At 43.9% G+C, this 13,787-nt stretch overlaps 1 protein-coding gene across 1 annotated transcript; it reads right to left on the bottom strand.

Annotated features, from left to right (window-relative positions):
- Window positions 1–328: 328 nt before the first annotated feature.
- Window positions 329–13,407, bottom strand: EIF3D (eukaryotic translation initiation factor 3 subunit D). Its single transcript, XM_083573946.1, has 15 exons — window positions 13,154–13,407; window positions 10,567–10,700; window positions 9,675–9,720; window positions 7,860–7,996; window positions 6,908–6,993; window positions 6,502–6,574; window positions 6,268–6,380; window positions 5,672–5,804; window positions 4,549–4,696; window positions 4,276–4,406; window positions 3,780–3,865; window positions 3,477–3,606; window positions 3,015–3,157; window positions 1,520–1,800; window positions 329–464 (listed from the first exon to the last, which is right to left on the bottom strand). Exons 2-15 carry the CDS (start codon window positions 10,687–10,689, stop codon window positions 451–453), a joined length of 1,644 nt encoding a protein of 547 aa, XP_083430072.1. The 5' UTR covers window positions 10,690–10,700; window positions 13,154–13,407; the 3' UTR covers window positions 329–450.
- Window positions 13,408–13,787: the final 380 nt, after the last annotated feature.

The following is a 13,787-nucleotide window of genomic DNA, read 5'->3' as shown; positions in this document are numbered from 1 at the left end:
TCTTTAGCTTGAGTAATTTCCCATTAGCAGTGGGGACTCCCTGCATACGGAAAACAAGGGCAAAAAGAATGATTCCAGCCTAGGTTTCTCTATGGCATGCTAGTTTTCTATACTCTCTCCAATTCCCCCATAAGCGGCTATTGAAACATTTATTTCCACACTTGCGGAGTGAAGTTGTTCAGTCCAGGGGACACTGAATCAGATGATTCTGCTACACATCAGCCTTAAAGTGGACAAGGCTGATCAGGTAATCATAAAATATTTTCTTTTCCAAATTTGCTTAGGGGCAATCTCACTACACATATTAATTATACAAAAAGGATAATGCTTTAAGATTATTATTTTTTATTCCTTGGGTTCTATGAGATTCAATTCTGATCCGTCCACCAAGAACAAAGATGTTGGCTGTGCCTTCAAGCTGCAGTTGCTGCTGCTGCCTGGCTGCAATGTTCAGCTCTCTTCCTCTGAAAAACAAACAGAAGTTTCAATGGAGCGTTTGCTGCCATCCCAAGCAAAAGCAAACACCACGGAACAAACAAGCATGGCCACAACATCTGCTCTCCTTTCCACACATAATTACCAAATGCTGGTTCATGTAGAGTCAGATGATACACTTTCTGCATAATAGAAAGCCTTATTAAGTAGGATGCAGCCAATCCTTAGTTGAGCTAAACTTTAGAGACAATGCAAGTATTGAACTCCAAGTAATGTTAAGAACGTAAGAGCTTGCTGGATCACAGTGACCAATCAGATACCCGTGGCTTTGTAAAGAAAACCTGTGGTTTGTAAGCAAGAATAAGAAACTGACAATCTGTAATGTAGCCTTGCGTACAGCCACAGTTTGAAAAGTAAAACAGAAAGCTGAATCCTAGGGAACATACAAAATCCGTAAGCTGGTACTGGTCTCCGCAACATAATCATTTCAACACTTTACCAATGTTAACTATATGCCATACTTAAATTCTGCTCAGATCCACATTATATCACTCCTGTGGCATGCACTACTGGTCACCATCTTATCTGTAGTTATGATGCAAACCAGGTGGCAACTAACAACATGACAGAGAGAGAAATAGGCTGGTGCATAGACAGCATGCTACAGAATCCTGCAACAATGCACGCAAATTCTGCCCATTTTGCTTCTACTCACCATTGGCTCTGACTGGTTTTTCCTAGGAGTTAATGGCCCCCATATACACCTGACTTATGGGGTTGCCCTTCCCAACCTGGTGTCTCCCCTGATGTTTTGGACTACAGCCCCTATCGGCTTCAATCAGCAAAGCTGTGCTGGATGGGGCAGATGGGAGCTGTTGTCCAATGTATCTGGAGGGCTCCAAGTTGGAGGAAAGCTGCACTGTACTCTCCTGTGGCTATTTCTGGACGAAATGATCACAGACTGTAGAAGAATGAAAGCTATCCTTCCAGCACACAAGCTTCTTCCAATGTAAGCAGTTGCAAGACCAGAAACTTGTCGCTTCAGGCCTAAGCTTAGATAGAAGGCGTGTGAAACTCTTATTACCTTCCTCTTCTTCCTCTTCATCGTCGTCATCATCATCTTCATCAGAGCTGAAAGTGCCATCTGGCAGGCTGTAGATACGGATGACTTGCTTGTTGGGGTCTTTCAAGATGAGGTACTTGCCCTCATCCAGTTTCATGCAGATGTCAATGACACAGCGCAGGATGCCCCAGGCATTTTCCATGCTTAGATTAATTTGGCTGGCGAATTCATTAGGTTTGAACTGCTGGGTGCCCAGGATCACATGGCGTGCAGAGTCTTTCACATGGTACCGGGAAACATACCTGACAGGAAGGGAGAAAGAAGACTTATAAAGTGTGAAGCTGTAGTCCAGCCCAGCAGCTACAGTAGGACTAAAAAAGAATAGCAGGCCAAACAATTTAAGTAAGACAACTGGTGTGGTGTAGTGGTTAAAGAGACTGAGCTACAAATCAGGGTTTGAATCTTGCCTCTGAACTCACTAGGTGACCTCCCTTTAGGAAAGTTGCTCTCAGTCTTCCTGCCTGACTTGCCTTACAGCGGTTTAGTCATGCTGGCCACATGACCTGGAAAGCTGTCTGTGGACAAACGCCGGCTCCCTCGGCCTGAAAGCGAGATGAGCACTGCAACCCCACAGTCGCCTTTGAGTGGACTTAACCATCCTGGGGTCCTTTACTGGGTTGTTATAAGGATTACGACTAGAAAATGCACACAAGCTCTTGACAAATGTTAAATATTATTTAAGTGTTAAAGTTAAAGACCCATCTCAGTAATTTTTAATCCAGACAAAGAACCTATTTGTTAGCCCCTTCTAAGAGGTAAAAGACGCACTTAGTCCAGGAGTTAAGACAGAAATGGAGGTTGAATCTACACACATATAGAAACCATTCTAAAATGCTTTTTTTAAAAAGCGTTTGTAAAAATACATTGAATTTTCCATAAGGCTCACCATTGCCATCTAGTGTCACATTGTATATTGCACTTAAAACACACTTAAAGCATTTTATTTGCAGCTGTATAGTGGACAGCTATATCCCAAGGTATTAGCAGAGAATTCTAAATATGAAGAGGTGCTGGCCAAGTTTTAGAGCTCAGAATATTTAGAGCTTAGAATAAATATTTTAAATATTTATTACAATGGTACCTCGGGTTACGTTACCTTTGGGTAACATCATTTCAAGTTACGAACTCGGCAAACCCGGAAGTGTACACTTCCAGGTTTCGCTGCGTGCACATGCACAGAAGTGGCGCCTCCGGATATGGACTTTTCGGGGTAAGTATGGACCCCTGGGACAAATTAAGTTTGTATCTGGAGGGTCCACTGTATAGGCCACCTCTCAAAGAGGTGAATAATGTAACATATCAGTAAAATGTCACAATGTGTTAAATTTTGACCCCAAAGAGCTGGCTTCTCCCCCCCCCCAACTCACGTCCCTCTTGTAGTACACCAAAGACAAAACAAAAACCAAAACAAACCAAAACAAACAAAACAAAACCTATCCACACTATATTTTCTCACCCCAGTTTAAGATACTCTGATCCAGCCAGCAGCGCACAACATGTCCAGCGAGCAAGTTTGTAGCTGTTGTTTTTCAGCTCAGTGGCAATCACAGCTCCTCTCTGGGAGTCCAGTTTCTGACGCCAGTCCACTCCATTACAATGCTAGAAAAATTAAGAAAGGATTAGGGTTGTACACAGCATCAATTATGGCACACTGTGCCAAGTCAGGATCTGGCTACAAAGCTGAAGATTTCATGCAACTGATTTCAAAATTATTTGTAATGCTGGAAAGGAGGAACCCACTCCTACCTAATGTGGCAAAAATTCACTTGACTCCCTTGAATTGGATGGGATGAGGGAGAGGGAATCCCAAGGCTATTACAGGTAATCAGAGTAAACTATGCCACAGTTAAAGACAGGCCAGCGGAAACAAATGATGTCCACACAGAAGAGCCTACAAATTATATCTGTTTTTCCTTACCCTTGAATCCCATTCATTCAGTGTTTTTGTGTTGATGAAAGATACTTCTCCATTGGCTCCAGTCATCACTCCATCGTGTTCACAGCGTACTATCAGGTCTATGTCGTCTCCCAGCTTCCACCTCCGGTACCTACAACCAAAAATGTTTGTCAGCAAACCTTATAACAAAAAATCCACATAAGCACAGTATATACAGGTGGCAGCAATGGGAACTTTCATGGAAGCTGCAACAAGTCTGCAAACCACACCTCGAGGTACTGTGAACTCCCAAGGTCTATTCATGTGTCAGAAGCAACAACTTACCGGTATGCAACCGAAGCCACCTCATTCTTATCCATATCATCTTCCACAAATGGGTTTGGATTGGGAAATGTGTATTTCTCTTTCCCCTGTAAAGACACACACATGCAAAAACTTTTATCAATGACATCAGATTACATGGTCAGGAGAGTCATGGCTGCCTTAAGACATGGGAAGCTTCCAGTGCTCTGGTTTGAGAAACATTAGTCACTGTCTTGGTACCAAGCCCTTCCTCGAATTTTTCAAAAACATGGCTTTGATGTGGTATCCTGTTTACTAGCAAGACACTTCCCCCACCAGGACTATTCTGTGGAACCTCCGAACAGCCATACAACTCTATCTGGAGGCCCTATAAAAACAGAAAGTAGATGGATGTTATCTTCTTTCTGCTTGCTGAGACAGATCACTCCCTCATCAGCAGCAAGTTCTAAGTGACCTTAGTCAATTTCTTTCTGAAATTCTCTGCAGAGGTAAAATCCATTACCCCTTTAAATCTTACCATTCTCAGACATTGCTGGGAGAAGTTGTGGTTGATGTAGGTGGCTTCCATAGCAAGGTTGCGGGGTGAATTGAAGGAGTTGCCCTCATCCTGTGGTGGTTCATTAGCAGTCTCACTCACGGTCAGGAGGTCTGAGGATATAGCCAAACATAAATGGAAGTTCAGAGGGTTGCCCCAAGAGATAACCCTAAAAGCTTCACTTCCCCAAGCACTCCATTGCCAGCCACCACCTGTCTCTCTTCAGTTTTGTACTGTATATGCAAAAACACTCACCAAAATCAGAATTGTCCCTCTTGTCAAAGAAGAGTTTGGATCCAACTCTTTGGACAATGATGTCCCAGGAATATACAGAACGAGTGCAAGCCATGAGGGTAGCTAGGATGGCATCTGTAGCAAATACATTCCCCTGAGTCTTGGCCAACTGTGCATAAAGAAAAGTCATATGGATGAGAGCAGGAATCGTTGTACAAGCAAACTAATATAGGCTGTACCAGCCTCCAAAGTTATATCTGTAGGATTATCTGCTCTCTGAGGCACAGGGGTAGGGAACCTGTGATTCCAACTCCCATTAAGTCCAGCCAGCATGGCCAGTTGCCAAGGTTGATAGGAAATGTACCCCAACAGAATCTGGAGGGCCACAGGTTCCCCATCCCTGTAGAAGATGTTGTCAAAACCATGCTCTCCTAGATTGCCAATGGCATTTGCATCCCATTCTCCAGCAATTAAAATCCAAGGGAAGGCAGACAGAAGAGTCCCAATGAATGTAAGGATGAGATCTGTTCTCCTGCACGTCAATTCTATCATTAAGCTAAAAACTTACTCCCCTCAAAGTTAAGAACTTTGGTAGATGAGCAGAAACATAAGTAAACACTTCCACTTGCCTCATTTATTATTTAGCTGGGTTTTGTCTTAGCATATCTCCAAGCTACACAGCAAATTGCAAAACATATAAAGCCTCTCTGAAAACTCTCACATCCAACCCATTATCTCCACCACCCCAAGCACAATAAATAGGAAACTCCTCAATACTAATAACTAGCTCAAAGAGAAATGTCCTGCAACACTTTTGGAAGATGCTCTGACTTGGGCTTTAAGGAGTTTCCAGAAAAGGGAATTCCACTGTGCGCCAAAGCTATGAAGATCTCCTTGCCTCTCCCTGCTCTTTGCACAGTCAACAGGACACACTCTTCTCTAGTCCAGTATGTCTGGCTGCAATTTCTAGTCTCAGACTTACTAAGAAATATTTCATTAGACTAACCTGCCTTGCCCAGTGCAGTACCATTTTTAAGGACTTAGTAAGAAAGGTATCTGAAGTTACAAGCAAGCGAGCCCTCTCCTTTTAAACTGAGGTATTTTAACAGCCATGTATAGGACAAACTACAGAGGCATATTATACCTTGCGAATGACTGGATCATCGGTAGTAGTTACGGTATGGAAGATGCGCTTGATGCTACGAAGGGTCTTTTCATTTCTTGTGGTGATGCGGTCAAAGGCTTTGTCATAGTATTCCAGGGCCCCACAGCACTCTCTGCAGGTACAAAGAAAAGATTATCATGATTTGTACTCTCAAGAACAAAGGATAATAAAAAGTGGACTAATGGGTTCAGAAATACTCATGAAAAAGAAACCCAAGGATCATTAAGATCCCATGGCACCTTTAAGGTTCTATGCCTCTGATCTGTCAACCTCTATAAGCAGCAACATCACATTTTAAACCATCCTTCCCTAAATGATGCCCTCCAGATATTTTGGAGGACAACTCTGATCACCCCTGACCACTCTCTGTGCTAGCTAATAGGATCTGGAGTCCAACACAGTCGATAGCACTAGCTTAGGGAAGCTGCCAAGAGTGGCTGGGGCAGTTTGTGTCTTGGATCAAGAGATAAGCATACCGTATTAGTTAAACTACCTGGAGGGTGGTTTTTTTTCCTTCTTCTAAAAAAAGATACAAATTGTTGGCCCCAAACCTTCAGCTGTCTCAAAAGACTTACATGTCCTGAGGGTCTGAAACCTCCAAATATCGCATCTTCATCAACCTAGGGAAATCCATTTCCTCCTTCACCTCCCAGTCACTGCGAACTTCAACAGAGGAGTCACGGGGTTTCTGCCATGCAGATAGAATAAATAGAAGAGACAACATATCAGTGTGTAAAATGGGAACAAAAGGTGAAAGTGTGAGGGGAAAGAAAGTCGCAAGACAGGCAGCCAAAGAAAAAGAGGTTTACCTGAGATTTTTGGTCCCATTTTTGTCTCACTCCAAACTGCTTCTGAAACTTCTTTTGGAGACGCAGTCTATCTCTGAAATGACAGAAAACTGTCAGAAAACTTTGCCATCAAGGCAAAGGAGCCTGCTGATCCCAAACCCTTTTTCCAGAGTAGAGAAACTGGAACATGAATGGCTAACTACAAAAGGGTTTTCTGATCTCTTGGGTCAGAGTTGCTAAACAACCAATAAGATAATGCCATTTCACAATCCATGCAACAGTAATAAAAATTTAAAATATGTGACAGCAGAGTCTGGGAAATTTAGTAAGCAATTTGCTTTTTCAAGAGATTCAATCAGTTTGATGAAACTAGCTCTGCTGGACAATTGCTAAATTGTATGTTCTCCCACAAACACAGCAAGCTTACCTCTCCTTCTGCTTGGCACTTTTAGGGAGCGTCTGCATGTTAAACTGAAGGATGTTTCGGCGGTCCTTATCTCTCCGGAGGTTCCTCTGAAAGGAAACACTAGTGTAAGCGAGACAGCATGGAATCAAAGGGCCTACCTAGCAAGCAATCCTGCAAAGGATTCCTGCCCAATATTCACTGTAATGCACGAGTTACACTAGGTGTGGGGAACCTGTGGCCCTTCCTTATGTGGCTGGACTCCAAGTCCCGTCAGCCCCAGCCAGTATGGCCAATGGTGAAGGGAGTTGTAGTTCAACAACATCTTGATGACCATTCCCATTCCTGGGATATGCTGTGAAAAGCACCACTAAGTGTTCTTAGGAGGGATAATAAGCTAGTGTGTCACCAAAACCTAAAAAAAAAAAGGGGGGGTCACTACTTGATAGCCATGCACATTCCAGCCTAAGAACAACAAAAATGAAAAACCACAAGGAGTCTCAAACTTGCAACAGCTTGTTTGACAAAGACAGTTATCAATGACTGGGGAATGGGAGGGGATACATCTTCAAAATCCCATGAGACTGTCCATTAATGACAGGGATGGGGAACCTGTGCTCCCCTTCTGCAATCTTGTTTTGATTCCAGCTCTCAGCCAGCATCATGGTTAGTGATGATGGAAGCAGCAGACCATGGGTGACTAGTCTTTGGCCCTCTAGGTATTACTGGACTACAACTCTTATCATACCTGACTACTGGGCATATCAGCTGGAGTGGAGACAGGACAGGGGAGAGACATGTTAGCTACTAGAGTTATAGTGCAACAAGGACAGCAGGACCACAGGTTCCCCATACCAGATTAAGGAGAAGGTTGTCTGTTCCCTCCTCGATCTGTCTCTCTCCCCTCAAGAGTATCAATTGGGACGGACTAGCTATATGGCTCAAGTCTAATCTCTTCAATCAAGCCATATCATACCTGTGCAAACCTCATGCGATTCCTCTGGTAAGCTGTCTTTTGTGTCCGTGCTGTGTCCACCAGTTGGAAACTGGTTTCATCTTCCTCATGGAAATAAGCATACTGGCTTCCTCCACCAAACTGGGATGAATATTTATCTGGGAAGGCAATTGTCTCAGTCACCTTAGAGTGCAAGACTGGGATTTCCTAGAAGACCAAGAACTAGAACCGTCCTACTTTCAAATAGGAGCCGAAACAGAATTATCTTTGTGTAACTGTTAAGAACAACGGATGTGATACAGTCATGCTCCTTTGCCCAATGGTAAATACCATGGCTGATCTCAAAACAAGATGGAGATTTCCTCTTGTAAAATCCCAAAAAAGAAGCTTCACTACTGCTGTAATCAGCGCAGAAACACAATGTGCCCTAGTGTTCTGCTTATCTGTAATAATAATAATAATAATAATAATAATAATAATAATAACAACAGTAATTTTTATTTATACCCCGCCCTCCCCAGCCAAGGCCGGGCTCAGAGTGGCTTACAAGCAATAATAAAAACAAGTTGAATGATTACAACTTAAAAACAAAATTAAAATACAACATCAAAATATTGAAACATTAAAATATTAAAATGTAGCCTCATTGCAGGAGGAGAAGGAAAAGAAAAAAGAAAGAGAGGGAGGGAATCAAATTGGCTCCAAGCCAAAGGCCAGGCGGAACAACTCTGTCTTACAGGCCCTGCGGAAAGAAATCAGATCCTGCAGGGCCCTGGTCTCATGAGGCAGAGCGTTCCACCAGGCCGGAGCCAGAGTTGAAAAGGCCCTGGCTCTGGTTGAAGCAGGGCCCGGGACCACTAGGGTGTTGCTATTTATGGACCTTGGGGCACTCCGTGGGGCATACCGGGAGAGGTGGTCCCATAGGTACGTATCTGTAGTGTTGATATGCAACTGCACCATTGATTGCATTACCAAATTCCAAAACTACTATTTGATACAGGCAGCAGAAATTTGTTTAGGGAGAGTAGGTCTTAATGTTGCAAGCCAGGGGTTACCCAGTGTAGAGCCTATGGATGACAGTATGCATGTCAAGTATCTCTTATGGCACCCATGGACGAATCAATAAATATCCCCTTAAAAATTCATAGTGGATTTTGTGAACTTGCCTCTTTTTCTGCCCTTTCAGATGTGGCTGCCGTTTCGTGTTATGCCACACCCCAACAGCAGCCACTTTGTGACTGGTGCCAACTGCACTCTCTCAAAATTCCAAATGTGCCTACCAGCCCAAAAAGGTTGGCAACCCCTATAAGCAGTGAAGGAAACAGAGGAATGCAGAAAAGCTTATGTTCAATGCAATTCTGCCTTGTAATGAAATGCAGAAGAAACTATAAAGCACATCTCCTGGAAGTTCAGCTTTAGTATTCTTATTGTATAGATAGTGGTCAAAAGACAACAATCCTGAAGGAGTGTTTCCACCCCCATCATTCAGCCCGGGAACTGAGGTCCACCCACCCTGTGGAATGCCCTCCCATCAGATGTCAAGGAAATAAACAACTATATGACTTTTAGAAGACACCTGAAGGCAGCCCTGTCTAGGGAAGCTTTTAATATTTTATGAATCATTATATTTTAATATTCTGCTGGAAGCCACCCAGAGCGGCTGGGGAAATCCAGCCAGATGGGTGGGGTATAAATCATCACCATCATTTGCCCTAAGCCAATAACGAACCCTCTTCAGCCAACAGAGATGTAATGCAAACTTTATATACCGTGCTCACTGGCACCTGATCTTCCATATGAAATATATCAAACAAGAGCAATCACCATCATACTTACTTGTATATCGCTTATCCTGGTAAGTTGCTCCTGTCCAGTCTGCAACCTGGTCAAAATAAAAACAATGAGGAAATAAGGCTGCTTTCAAGCATAACTCAAAGGATTTTCAACAGAATCTCAAAAATTGCTTCTCCAGCCAGCTAAGTTTCTGAGTGTACTCAAAATATTAAGACTTAAAGATCTTTACTTGGGGAGAGATAATGAGCTGATGTACACATGACCCTGGCCGAGGTGTGTGTGTGTGCTGTCCACAACTTAGCTGTAACATGCAGAATTGCTTATTCTGCAATCTGCTGGAAAGTCTCTCATGCTCTTGCTAAACTGTTGTGGGGATTGGAAGCCAATGGAAGCAGACATTCTCTATATGATGGCAGCTACCCATCCTTACAAGGAATGTATTATGGCAAATACCTGCACCATCCATTACACTGCTATAATGCCCTAAAGGGCTAGGAAACTGGAATTGTCTTAAGACAATTATTACCCAAATTTCCTCCCAAGTCCGGACCTGTATGCTTTAACACCATCCTATGTCATGAAATACATTAGGTCAGAGCTTGCCAATGATTCATGATTCAGATTCCCTTTTTAACCAGGCAATGTAATGTAAGCCAACACAATCCAGCACTGAGATGAACTGTACATCTCAGCTATAAATTCTGTGAAGCCCAATAGGGACCAAAATGATGCCCCAAAAAGTCACTCCCTAAAAGACTTAGGACAATTTCACTCACGGTCTTTTTGCCCTATAAGTAGTACTATAGGAACTGGGCTCCTGAAGCACATGGTAAGAGTGCCTTTCAAAATCTAGCCCTTAATGGAAAACATCAGCATAGACAATGTACAAAAGCAGTTAATAGAAATTTCTGTGCAAGGGTGTGTGAAGAAGTACCTTTCCCAGCCGATCTCCTTTGCTGAAGGGCTGATAAGGCATATCTTTGAACTGCTCTGGAACAGCACATGGACCCCATCCTGAGGGATTATCCTGGATCACGGGCGCCAGGAACTTTGCCATCTTCTATAATTCTAGTGAGAAAGGAGATGGGAGGGGGAAGAGAATAAGGGGATCAAGTAACCATAAAACAATAGTGCTTCTCAAGTACAGTGGTACCTCAGGATGCGAATGGGATCCGTTCTGGAGCCCCATTCGCATCCCGAACGGAATGCAAGACATGACGGCATGTCTGTGCGTACCGCGTTTCGCCGCTACCGCGCATGACGTCTGCGCATGCGGCGAAACCCAGAAGTAACATGCTCCGTTACTTCTGGGTTGCCGCGGAGCGCAACTCGAACATGCTCAACCTGAAGCGCATTCAACTCGAGGTATGACTGTAGTAGGATTAGCTAATACAGTCAAACCTTGGTTGTCAAACGTAATCCGTTCCGGAAGACCATTCAAATTCCGAAAATGTTCGACAACCAAGGCACAGCTTCTGATTGGTTGCAAGAGCTTCTTGCAGTCAAGTGTAAGCCACGTCGGACGTTCAGGTTCCAAAAAATGTTCAAAAACCGGAGCACTTACTTCCGGGTTTTTGGTGTTCAGAAGTTGAAATGTTCGAAAATGGAGCCATTCAAAAACTGAGGTTTGACCTGTACTTGTTTTTAAGGAAACAAGAGACACAGTTTTAGGTTTTTTAAAAAAGGCCAGGCCTTCCAGTCATATCCTTAAAATTACTGACTGACATATACACACTGGGAATGAAGTACTTCTATGGAAGTCCTGTACTGTAGTTTATTGCTGCCAGGCTACTGCTTAAATAACAAAGCTGTTCTCAACATATTCATATGCCTATATAGGGAGTGGGGGAAGGGGTTTACTGGCCTGTGTTTTCATTTTGTTATCTTGTATTTTTATCTTTCTTATTTTTACGTTGTGAACCGCCCTGAGAACTATGGATGCAGGGCGCTATAAAAATGTAATAAATAAAATTCATGAAGTGCTGACTGCATGCTTTTCACCATAGTTGTTCCTTATTAGCAAATGATTGTTAGCTGTATTTATATATAATTATACCCATGCTCTCTTTCTACATCCAAAGATGAAAAACTGGTTGCAGATTGGCTCTCTCAAAAAATAAAGGTAGGTAGCTGTGTTGGTCTGCTGTAGACGAAACAAAATAAAAAAAATAATTCTAGTAGCACCTTAGATGCCAACTAAGTTTGTTATTGGTATGAGCTTTTGTGTGTGGGCTTATTTATAAGCCAGCTAAGTGACATCTAGCCCAGCTTTTGCCAACCTGGTGCCCTCCAAACGTTTTGGCCTACAACTCCCACCAGGCTCAGCCAGGATGGCTGTCCTAGATCACACCAGCTATTCTAAAACTAGGTCACACAGACCTGTACTATTTGTGCTCTCTACACACAGGCAGCAAGTGAATAATAAAAAACCTTGCTATGTCTAAAATAAAAACATTTTTAAAGCCATTTCAGTTATGATAAAGAGCCTAGATACAGTACTAGAAATAATAATAATAATAATAATAATAATAATAATAATAATAATAATAATATATTATTTATACCCTGCCCATCTGGCTGAGTTTCCCCAGCCACTCTGGGCGGCTCCCAATCAAATGTTAAAAAACAGTACAGCATTAAATATTAAAAACTTCCCTAAATAGGGCTGCCTTCAGATGTCTTTTAAAGATAGGATAGCTGCTTATTTCCTACACATCTGAAGGGAGGGTGTTCCACAGGGTGGGTGCCACTACCGAGAAGGCCCTCTGTCTGGTTCCCTGTAACCTGGCTTCTCGCAATGAGGGAATCGCCAGAAGGCCCTCGGCGCTGGACCTCAGTGTCCGGGCTGAACAATGGGAGTGGAGACACTCCTTCAGGTATATACTGGGCCGAGGCCGTTTAGGGCTTTAAAGGTCAGCACCAACACATTGAATTGTGCTCGGAAACGTACTGGGAGCCAATGCAGATCTCTCAGGACCGGTGTTATGTGGTCGCATGTCATTCTGCTTCCCCCACTTCTAGACTGATAGCTTCATGAAGTATTCAACCCTTTAGAAAGGGTGTGTGTGAGAGAGATAGAGATAATAGATAAGGGGAGGGAGGGAGAGGGAGATCAACCCTGAACAAAGCGTCTTGCTTGCAGGGCTCCTCGTGGGGTGAACCCAGTAGAGCAACCCACCCTTCCGCCCGCAGGCTTTTTTCCCCCCACCAAAGAAATGACAGCGGCAGAGATGGTCGCCAGCAACTAGGCCCGAGCCCTTCAGCGGGGCAAAGCGTTCTCTAGGTATGATGAATGAAGGCGGTGCACGAAAGAGGTGACAGCCCCGACAATGAACCCAGCATCTGCTCGAAGGGGCCTGTTCCGAGGGCCCAAGGGAGGCGGAAGGGCCCTTTCAGGCCCACCCTGCATCCGGACACGGCGCAGACCGACGAAACGTGCTGAAGGCCGGGGCGGGGGAGAGAAAGATGCCGGCATCCTTCGTCGCCGAGGCTCCTGAACCAGCTCCAGACTCATCTCTCACCTTTACGGCCCAAAGAAGGACCCGATGGCGACGGATTCGGCCCCGGTGGGGCGTCCAAGCTACGAAGCGCGGCCCTCAGGAGCACAGAAGTTTTGCAGCTGGCTTCCACTTCCGGTCCGGCTTCACTGCTGTGGCGTCATCACGCCGCGACGCCAGAAACGCCGTAAAAGCGTAGAAGGGATTCTTCTGCTTTGCGGCCGGCAAGGAAGCCGAGCGCTCTGTTTCCCCATAGTAGGCTAAGCGGATGCTCTGATGTGGCACAAGCTGTCGTGGGCTTTAGAGCTCACTTCCTTAAATACGCGAAGTGGTATCATCCTCAGTTGTCTGGTTCATATTTGCACAAAGAGAGGGAGAAATCAAATAATAAGGTCGGATGTCAGTGCAGTGCTAAATAAATGAATTTTTTTTGAGACAATCCAATTGGTCAGTTCAATTCTGTGCGTGCCTACTCAGAAGTATTGAGTTCGGTGGGTCTTTCTTTAATTTGCTGCATTTTTATTTTTATTGTTCACCGTCACAGCACTTTGTAGTAATTTTAGTAGTTTATAAAGATCCGCTCCAAGGCAAGTAGACACACCTGGAATTGTGCTGCAAGTGACAATATTTACAGCAGTGAAAATGGGTGCTAACGCTT

Source organism: Podarcis filfolensis (genome assembly GCF_964270895.1).
Source record: "Podarcis filfolensis genome assembly, chromosome: 10".
NCBI classification, from domain to species: domain Eukaryota; kingdom Metazoa; phylum Chordata; class Lepidosauria; order Squamata; family Lacertidae; genus Podarcis; species Podarcis filfolensis.
The sequence above is the reverse complement of the archived record's forward strand: the minus strand, read 5'-3'. Positions and strand labels throughout refer to the sequence as shown.

What these genes read in the sequence shown, in the direction of transcription:
- EIF3D (XM_083573946.1), bottom strand. Translation starts at nt 10,689, where the DNA reads ATGGCAAAGTTCCTGGCGCCCGTGATCCAGGATAATCCCTCAGGATGG. An exon ending in ATCGCATGAGGTTTGCACAG is followed by an intron (nt 6,994 to 7,859) that starts GTATGATATGGC and finishes GTTTCCTTTCAG; the next exon opens with AGGAACCTCCGGAGAGATAA. An exon ending in GTTTCAGACCCTCAGGACAT is followed by an intron (nt 5,805 to 6,267) that starts GTAAGTCTTTTG and finishes TTGTACCTGCAG; the next exon opens with AGAGTGCTGTGGGGCCCTGG.